Source organism: Protomyctophum parallelum (genome assembly GCF_964188405.1).
Source record: "Protomyctophum parallelum genome assembly, chromosome: 1".
Taxonomy (NCBI): Eukaryota; Metazoa; Chordata; class Actinopteri; order Myctophiformes; family Myctophidae; genus Protomyctophum; species Protomyctophum parallelum.
Genome location: NC_139697.1, coordinates 59,079,912 through 59,090,418, shown reverse-complemented (window position 1 = coordinate 59,090,418; position 10,507 = coordinate 59,079,912). Strand labels below are relative to the sequence as shown.

The window sequence follows — 10,507 nt, the reverse complement described above, 5'->3', positions numbered from 1 at the left end:
TACAAGACCACTGTCACAGTGCACTGACACCTAACAATACAAGACCACTGTCACAGTGCACTGACACCTACAATACAAGACCACTGTCACAGTGCACTGACACCTAACAATACAAGACCACTGTCACAGTGCACTGACACCTAACAATACAAGACCACTGTCACAGTGCACTGACACCTACAATACAAGACCACTGTCACAGTGCACTGACACCTAACAATACAAGACCACTGTCACAGTGCACTGACACCTAACAATACAAGACCACTGTCACAGTGCACTGACACCTAACAATACAAGACCACTGTCACAGTGCACTGACACCTAACAATACAAGACCACTGTCACAGTGCACTGACACAGACAATACAAGACCACTGTCACAGTGCACTGACACCTAACAATACAAGACCACTGTCACAGTGCACTGACACCTACAATACAAGACCACTGTCACAGTGCACTGACACCTAACAATACAAGACCACTGTCACAGTGCACTGACACCTAACAATACAAGACCACTGTCACAGTGCACTGACACCTAACAATACAAGACCACTGTCACAGTGCACTGACACCTAACAATACAAGACCACTGTCACAGTGCACTGACACCTAACAATACAAGACCACTGTCACAGTGCACTGACACCTAACAATACAAGACCACTGTCACAGTGCACTGACACCTAACAATACAAGACCACTGTCACAGTGCACTGACACAGACAATACAAGACCACTGTCACAGTGCACTGACACAGACAATACAAGACCACTGTCACAGTGCACTGACACCTAACAATACAAGACCACTGTCACAGTGCACTGACACCTACAATACAAGACCACTGTCACAGTGCACTGACACCTAACAATCCAAGGCCACTGTCACAGTGCACTTAAGCCCAGCACACACCGGGTGCGCAGCGACGTGGCACAGGCGTTGCCGCGCGGCAACGCAACGCCTGGAAAATGGTGTGGGATAGGTTCATTGAAAATAACGGAGGCGGCTGTTTTGACGCGCGGCGTTCGCAGACGGTGTGTGTAGGGCTTGACACAGACAATACAAGGCCACTGTCACAGTGTGCTGCCGTCACAAAAACCTACTTCAGCACCAAGGCCTCACTCAGCCAGGCAAGCTGCCCTTACATGCCCCACACTGCCAACATAGTTTTGGCGGACAAGTGACCAAAAATGAACCCCTAGTATTCTTAAGTCATGCGATACCATGCTGGAAAATGGCACCGATAATGCATTATTTTTTTCCTTTATTTTTTTCCCTTTTTTGTGTGAAAATGTAATTCGGTTCCTGGTGATACTACCAGGTGATACTACCTTTTGAGTTTTTATGCACACTAATCAAGTCAATTGTATCAAATCTGTATTAGTGAAACTGCAGAATATTTCTTTGCAGGTGGTTGCATATTAACCCTTTCAGGCCATCTACTGTATCTTGAGCATCTTGCGCCAAATATGCACCGATATTTCATGCAAAGATACTTAAATCAAAACCATCAAATTTACTTTCTCCTAAATGTATTCATATACATGTGGTGTGGTCATGTTCAATGTTTTTGATCCATATGAACTGGGGTCAGAACAGAATAACTAAGGCTGTGTTAACTTGTATTTATTAATACCTTCATTAAAGCAAACGGAATCAACCGGCTGTGCCTTCTGTGTTTACTGTTTAGTCATTGATTGATTGATTGAAATTTGTATTCACTGTTTGTAGAATGGGTACAGTTCAAAAGAAAGTACAGGTCAATACAGAAGCTGCTACTGAGGATATAACCAGGAAAAGCACTAAGACTTGTTTATCAGGTCCTCCATTTTCAATTCAGCAGAATTCATCAGTCAATTTATGTTTTGATTTATGTTCAATTTAACAATATATTATTAGCCACCTAAATGGGTACCTTCAGCCACACCATTGTAGTGGTGGAAAGTAACTACTACTACTAAAGTAGGCATACTGTAGGCTTACTTAAGTAAAAATGTTATCATCATGATAATGGTAGTTTACTTTACTTGAGTGTTTTTTTAAGTATACTTTATAGGCTACTTCTACTCTACATCTCAGAAGCAAAATAATATTGTACTTTGATATTTGACCACTGAATACTTGGTAGGCTACTGTAATTGAAAACATTTTTTTTCCAATAATTTAAGGAAGAAATAAAATAAAAATTTCCATAAATTAGAAAACAAAATTTAAGAAGTAGCCTAGTGAAAATAGCCGATCTGATATGTTCACTAGTTTGTGTCACGTCTCTCCACTGATCCAATAATGTGATTACTTTAGGAACATGAATCTGATGTCAAAGGGATAAACCGCAGTGGAATTAATCTGGTGGCTTCATTGCGTGATTAATTATCCTTTTTGATAATTGTGTGGAATCCTCCCCTGGCCCTTGTCGTTGTCACAATCTACTTCAGTTCTACTTTAGCACCAAGTCCAATATACTAGTAACTAGCAGCACTTAGACATCGCCACAAGGTAGAGCCAGAGAACATAACATCATTACAGATGATGCCACAGTCATGCACCATTCATATCATTTAACTATAACTCTTACTCTTATAGGCCTGGCTCTGAAGTCTGAACACATAAGTCTCTGAACATAATTTAAGCCACTCAAATTAGTATTGTTATTGTGTAGTTGTAGTATCATAATAATAAATTACACTTAGGCTATATACTGTATATAGGCTATAGTGCTTTTCTAAGCTTACTCAGAGGCTTCACATAGGCTATTGTGCTTTATAAGTAGGCCTGGCTACATCTATAAAATAATACTAAAGAAATCATGAAATGGAGGGAATTTGACATGGTTAACAGTTAACAATATTAAGTGATATAAGTGATTTGGTTAAATTTCACTTTTGTGTTCATATTCACCCTGGTAAACTGACTGCAAGTTGAAAATGACTTTCCTTTTTAAGCCTGTTTTTTAATAGAAACATAATTATGGCTACTGGCTAGATAGGAATTGTCCTAGGTTAATGCATAGTCTCTCTCTCTCTCTCTCTCTCTCTCTCTCTCTTTCTCTCTCTCTCTCCCTCTCCCTCTCTCTATCTAACTATTGCAGAGTCTATTGTGTATTAGCGCCATCTACCGTTACATTCTAAAGATTCCACCAGCTTCCGCCTGCACTGCAGTCTAGTTTAGATTTGCCAAAAAAACAGCTGGGCTCATTAGTCAGTAGTTTCTGCAGTGGTGGAACTGTACTTTGAGACCAGCGAACTCAGACTGAAGCATCAAGTACACCAGTGAACCAGGGGAGACGCCGAGACGGACGGTCCGCAGCTCTCTAGACGGGACAATGGCAGACTTGATCATTTCTATAGCTCTGCTGGTTGCGATCGTGCTTCTCAGCGAGGCGGCACGCAAGACAACAGCCAGACTCGTGTCCCAGAACCAGAAGAAGGATTATTTGATTTACTTGCTGGAAATAGTGTCAACCTTCCAACTGTGTGCATGCACGCATGAGCTCAAGATACTGGGCGAAGTTGCAAGAATCGAGCCTTACATTGGGTTGACTCTAACTTACATAGTTACGGTGATCCACGTACTAACTTTCCAAGGCGCATTTGGCAATCCCATAGGAGCTCTGGAGCATGCCTACCGCGGGCGATTCGGCGCAAAATGTGCATTTCTCCTAATAGCGTGTCAGTTTTTAGCGGCGACCGCAGCGCAGTACTTTGCAGCCACCGTCTGGACCCTCGGGATGTCCGAGCTCCACGTGAAACACGAGCGGTTTGGGTTCAGATGCTTCGACCCCTTCAGTGGGAGTGTGATCGAGGCCGCCGCCGTGGAGCTGGCCTGCGCCTTTGCAATGCAAGCTGCAGTGCTGCACGTCCATAAACTGGACGAAAAGTTGAGGGTCCACGCGATTGCTGCTGCTCTTACGACTCTGGTCTACTTAGGTTGGTCATAGTTCCGTGCAGTTTACACTATGGCATGTTTAACAGCACATTTCTACCCACATTTAGTTGCTAAAGGCAACTTTTCTTTTTGTAAATCTGGCTAATGGATCATTAACTAAAAGTGCGTTATTTTATTAGTGCCTTGTGCATTTTATACTTGACCGTTGTAGCTAAGTCATTATAAAATGCTTTGTGTGTCGTGATGATTTTAGTTATAAACCATTGAGTAGGCTATAGAGTGCTTATAACTATAATTATGCAATTTCATAAGCAGCTTAATGTAAGTATAATACATTATAGACATGCTATGTATAAGGTGCTACCAAATTATTCATTAGGAACATTTCTATCCATTTATTTATTTGTATTTATTGGGTTTTGCACAACAGTACGTATACATATATGAATATGAATGGTATTTGACAGTTAGTTGTGTAATTGGTGAGGTAAGAAGCCGAGGGGCTTATACGAGAATCCATCAATTATCATTATGATTTATGATGACAACTTATTTGTTTTCTGATTAAGTATAATACATTATAGACATGCTATGTATAAGGTGCTACCAAATTATTAATTAGGAACATTTTTTTCAATTTATTTATTTGTATTTATTGGGATTTTGCACAACAGTACATGTGATACATATGAATGAATATCAATGGTATTTGACAGTTAGTTGTTGTGTAATGGTGAGGTAAGAAGGCCCCGAGGCCAAGGGGCTTATACGAGAATCCATCAAATTATGATGACACATTAATCGTGTTCTGATTGTGAGAAAAGAGCAAAATGTACAGTAGGCTAAAAAGTTGTACTGTGATGTAAAATATTTTGTACATGGATGGTAAAGTAGACATATGTAGGCACATAGTGGTTGGCTTAGTGTTGATCTGCTCTTAAGGCTGAATATACAGGAGTAGTACCCAAACTACCCAACCCAGCTGATATTTTTAGACTATAATAGAGGGAGAAGGTGACCGTAAGTAAAGTTTTGCTTAGGTATGTGCTTAGGCATTTGCTTAGGTAGGTGTAAGTTAACATCTGAAATTCGAAACACGGGTCATCCATGAAGGGAAACATCTACTGCTAGGACAAGAGGGAATCCCATTTCTTTGGCCAGGGGAGAAGTTAGGCTTATGGGCTTCAGGCTCAGCTACTCTGACTGCCACATTACAGTCATTCACCCAAATGGAGCTGTGCTGGAGGTTGTGCAGCTAGTGGTTGATATGTTTATGTGTTGAATGTTTTGTATGTTTCTTGTGTGCAGGAGGTAATATATCGGGTGCCATTTTCAACCCAATCTTGGCGTTCTCCATCCAGTTTCCATGCAGTGGCCACACGTTCCTGGAATACAGTTTTGTCTATTGGCTTGGACCAGTTTTAGGTAATCAAAGAACTAGATTTGTTTATAGGCCTTAGGTCGTTCCAAATGCTAAACAAAACTATAACCTCCTTTTTCTTGTCTTTCCCTAGGTGTGGCAAGCTGCATACTTTTCTTTGAGAAAATCATCCCGTTCCTCTCTGGAAAAAGTACTGCTGGACTGGATGCATCATCTGTCCAGAAAGAGAAACTTCAGTAGCAAAACCATATTAACCAGCTTCACTGGGTGGATCAGTTGCTTTTGGTCTGTTCATCGTAAGGATGAACAGATCTACATGCACATCTTAAATGTTCAGATGTTCCAATCGCTCAATTCCAAGCACAACATGAAATGCACAATGCCTTTATTGACATTACACTCATTTTAATGTTAGATTTTCACACTAGCTGCCTGGTGGAAGAGGTTGTAGTGTTGATGTTGAAATGTGATTCTTGTTTTATAATACATTTTTGTATAATTATTCAATGTGAGGATACAGTCAATGTTGGCACTATGAACAGATTCAAATCTCAGTTAGGATTACTTGGAAAAAACACGATATGATTGGAAATATCAGAGCATCATAAATATAGAAAATATCTTTCATAGAGAAAAATAAAACATTAGATACAATAGGTAGATACAATACGATATATTACTTCAATATCAGTTTTCACATAAATTAGTCTTGTGACACAGCAGCCCCATGTGCATTGTGCAACACACATTACACACACACATTTGATATAATTATGTCAAAAGTGTTTAGATGTTACCCAGTCACCCAGGTTTAAATCTCGGGTGTTTTTTCCGGGTTCGAACCTCGGGTGTTATTGGTGCCATGACCCCCGGATCGGGTTTCATGGTGGGGGAGAGGTCAAAGCAGGCAAAATGTGATGTGTCACCGCAGACCCCCGCGGCTACTATGGGTGAGGGTCGCGCTACGGAAATGACAAGCCACCTCCCTTGCCTCTATGGGAGATACGCCTCTGGCCAAGTAGAAATTATTTTGTTTAGTGTGCTGTTATTTCCACTCATCTGGTGTTTGTTTTTGGTTAGTTCTTCTACAAAGTTTCGCCTGTACCTGAGGGGGGACTCGGAGCCAATAAGAGGAAGCCCTCTGCTCCGCATATTGACTCTGTCACCATGACGTTTGTTGACTAGGGTTCATTCTTACTCTGTAAATCACTCTGGATAAGAGCTAATACCAAATGCCTTAGTAGTTAGGGTTACCTCAGAAGATACTTTGTGACATTTGATGATAGAGGTTCATTTTCTGTGTGCCACAGAAGTACTCGATCGAAATGTAGACACTGGATCTATTACCTCAAAGGTTACATAACCAAACATGCCTCACTATGTAATTTTATAATGAAATGTATGTATGCCTGATTTATAGAAAGTAATATATAAAAAGCTCAATTTATTATTTCCAATATTGTCTTTATGGATTAAAACCAGGTTTAATCCTGTTCAATTTAAATATGAGCACAAGTGGTGGACTACTGTCAACTCTGACAGCCTACCAGTCACTTATTTATTTGTTCCCTTCACGGGGTGCATAGTCCATTCAACCACACTCCACGCCAACTGAGACAAACAAAAAGGAGTGGTTTAAGGGGAGTTGATAAATATAAATGATATAAGCAGAATGTCTAGATGGACCACCTTTGCATCTCCATCTCCTGACCCATTGTTCCATTGTAAATATTTCTATCGTTGTTGACTCCTGAGTTCTCAGAGTATGGAGAAGAACAACTGGAATAACGATCAAGGTAGTGCTGCACAATTAATCAGAAAAAGATTGCGATCTAGGTTCAGACACCTGAACCTAGATTTGAGCAAGAATCGTGCAGCACTAGTTGGCTGTCTAATTCATTTTAGTTACTCTTGTCTTTTTGCTACAAGAGAAAGACTTAAGCACGTTGTCTGTTTAAAGTCACAGTAGTTGGCTCCAGGTGCCACATTTTGAATGTAATGTTCAGCAACTACAGACTAAAGACAATAAATATTTTCATGGAAAAAATGAGAGTTGTGATCTCAATTCTTGTGGAGATTCACATTTGAGCAAGAATCGTGCAGCACTAGATCAAGGGACTGATGTTTTGACAGTGCAGCTGCCTGTGTCACTGTAATAAAATAGCTTTCGTCTGTGAGACACAAAGGCCTTTCTGTGACAGCAACGAAGAGGTAACTTGACTGACTGAAAACCCAGGGCATATACAGGCACAACACAATTCCATGTCAGAAAGGCTGCCAGTTGGTGAGAAACTAATTTGCACTAAATGCTTGTTGCTAAGGACCATGTGGATGGCACTGTTCAAAGACTAGTTGGAAGAGATGTTTCTGTGACTTGTCCACTTTAAACCAGGCATCCCCATTTTGGAAAAGATCCATTGACATTGTGAACTTCATCGGCTATATTTGCTGTTCATTGTACGATGAGTATTTATAGGGCTTAAGCCCAGGGGCTTCATTTGGGCCATCGTTATGGAAATTGACACCCCCAAATCACATTTCACCTTCAATTCAGTTTTATATGCATATTTTCTCCAACCCTGAATTGTTTTAGCAGATTAATCTGATTTAATCGCAATCGATGCCCGTCCATCTTCTACATGACACATGTTTTAACCCATTTAGGTCAGGAACCCCTTTTGGGGTTTCTTGTTGCTATGTACATCCTATTGTATCTATCGGCCTCAGTCCTAAATGGGATCATTCAGATAAGCATTTTATTGTATGCTATCAATCACTTTCAACCTGGCATCCCTATTTGGATATGTCATTTTCAAACAATTCTTGTGACTTGCTCATGGCTAGGAAAAAGCACAGTGATGGCCAAGTAAAGCCGTCGGCATTAGCTGTGCCAATCAGTGCTACTGTTGGTCTAAAGACTAAAGTCTCACCTCTCAGGCAAAATCAGGTTTTGAGTCATATGTGCCATTTCTGTCAACAGGACAGGTCTCTCTGGTAGGGAGTAAGGATAAGGTTTCAGTGAACATTTTACGGGACACAGGCTCTGCACATTCATTTGTACTTGGGTCTGTTTTGCCTTTCTCCAAGGAGACTGATACAGGCTCCTGTGTTCCAGTTCCATGTGCCTGTGCATAAATTTGTGCTTCACTCAGCGTTCTGTAAACGTGAAGTTAGGATGGGGGTGTCTTCTGCTTTTCCCATTGAGGGCATTACGCTGATTCTGGGAAATGATTTGGCCGGGGGACGTGTTTGGCCCGATCAACCAGCACAACCGGTGCAAACCAAATTTCAGTGCCGTACTAACTATTTTGGAATGAGAAGGAAAACGCCTGTGTGTGTTGGTAACACTCACAGTCAAAGTTGGTGGTCTAGAATAAAGTTTACATTTGCCTTGACCAAAGCCATGACTAGTTCTTGTTCATGATTTATTTTTTTTGCTGTGTTTTCACCACTGTCTTAAACTGCTTCAAAGGTACCTGTTGCTGAGAGGGGCTTAATATAGATGTGAGCAGGGGCTAGAGGGAGGTTGGGTTCTGGGCTATTTGAAAGTAGGTCTATGACTATATTGGTATGTTTAAAAGTATACTTTCAGTAATCGGTAAACTGCAGTAATTTTGTCCAGGGTTCCTGTTGGGACCCTGTCTTGAAGGGGGGGAGTGTGACGGCCCCAGGGCCTATGTCAGGGTTTGTGTGTGCTTTACTAATAGTAATATGTCTTTCAGTGTGATGGGACCTGGTTGGAGAGTGGTGGCAATCAAGGATTGGAGGCTGCTGGCCAGTGCCTACAATCACTATAAAAGAGCCACCTTGCCAGTGGTTCTTTCTCTTCCACCTGGGCCACACCCGAGCATGGCCACACAGGGCATATTGTTTGTTTGATTCAGTTCTCAGTTTGTGGTGGCAGTTTAGTTGCCCTGCCAGGTTTTTGTTGGAAACATGTGCTTTATCTACTTTAAAATTAATGATTCCATTTAATAAACTTTACATTTTTGCATTTATCCCATGCTTGTTTCCCTTCTTTGTTATGGTCTGAGAGCCGGACCTTAACAGCCCCCAAACAAAATAGTGAAAATAGTGCGTGCGTGTGTATGACAAATAATGAATGTACCCCAGAGTTAAATTAGAGTTTTAATGTGTAAAGCACATCAGACTGTTAATTATTCTGTATTCTGTGGTTGAGAAACAGGAAAAGAATTTATATTGGTGACAAATTCTCAAGGAGCAAGCACTGGGGGTCTGCATGGCATCTGTTACTCAACCTGACCTTTATCTGCTCCCTCCCTCCCCTCTCTGTCCAAATTAGACCCAGCTACAAAGACAGGAGCACCCGTTCAATCTGCAACATGAGATTTGTAGATCTCACATGGCCAGATTACGGGTCTATCCCAAACATGTTAAAGACAGCCAATCAGAGGCTGGACCCTCATCATCAAGGGTGTGACCTTTTTGTCAGATATCTGAGGGATATCTTTGGTGTGATCTATGTCTGACTTGTCTCACTTAGTTATCAATGAATGAAGCCTGCTTTACTTCATCACATGACATGAACATACATTAGGCATTACCGAGAGCCCCTGCTGTTCATTCATGCAAGCCAGACTGTATAACTTATGTCTGTTTTAATATCATCAACCACAAACACGTGGTAGCAACAGGATCTTGTGGCGCAAGCCGCGCAATCTACTACTAACAACTACTACCAGGTTACTCAGGATGTCAAGGCCTCTTCTGAGGATTTACATCAAATAACAAAGGCATGTACTCGGCTGAGAAGAGTAGTCAATGTCTTTTTCTTTTTGGTGGACTCAAGCTTATGATATCTGACCAGGTATAGACCTGGCCCTAGCTGCAGTGATGGAAGTAGTACTAATAATAATACTCACATGATGTACAGTTCATAAGTAGTTACAAATAAGTAAAAGTACAATATTTGCCTGATGTGAGATGTAGTGGAGTAGAAGTAAAAAGACATGCAAATTGGAAATACTCCAGTAATGTATGTACTTGAGTAAATGTACTTAGTTACTTAGTTACCACCACTGGCTAGCTGTGATAGTCCTTTTTTAAACCTCTGTGATATGCCCATTGGATAATACTAATAATACCTATGATATAGAGTTAGCACACATTCATTTGTAGACACCCAAGAGATCATTCCTGAGTGATTTCCCAAGCGATATAATCTGACAAGATATAGGAAGTTTGTTTTCTATATATCATCGGACTAAAAA

General features: G+C 40.9%; 1 protein-coding gene across 1 annotated transcript; it reads left to right on the top strand.

Annotated features, from left to right (window-relative positions):
• Positions 1-3,332: 3,332 nt before the first annotated feature.
• On the top strand, positions 3,333-5,715 carry LOC310860577 (aquaporin-11-like; the record flags this gene model as incomplete). Its single annotated transcript, XM_083767569.1, has 3 exons — positions 3,333-3,936; positions 5,204-5,320; positions 5,410-5,715. The coding sequence occupies 3 exons, from the start codon at positions 3,333-3,335 to the stop codon at positions 5,514-5,516; spliced, it is 828 nt and encodes a 275-aa protein (XP_083623695.1). The 3' UTR covers positions 5,517-5,715.
• Positions 5,716-10,507: the final 4,792 nt, after the last annotated feature.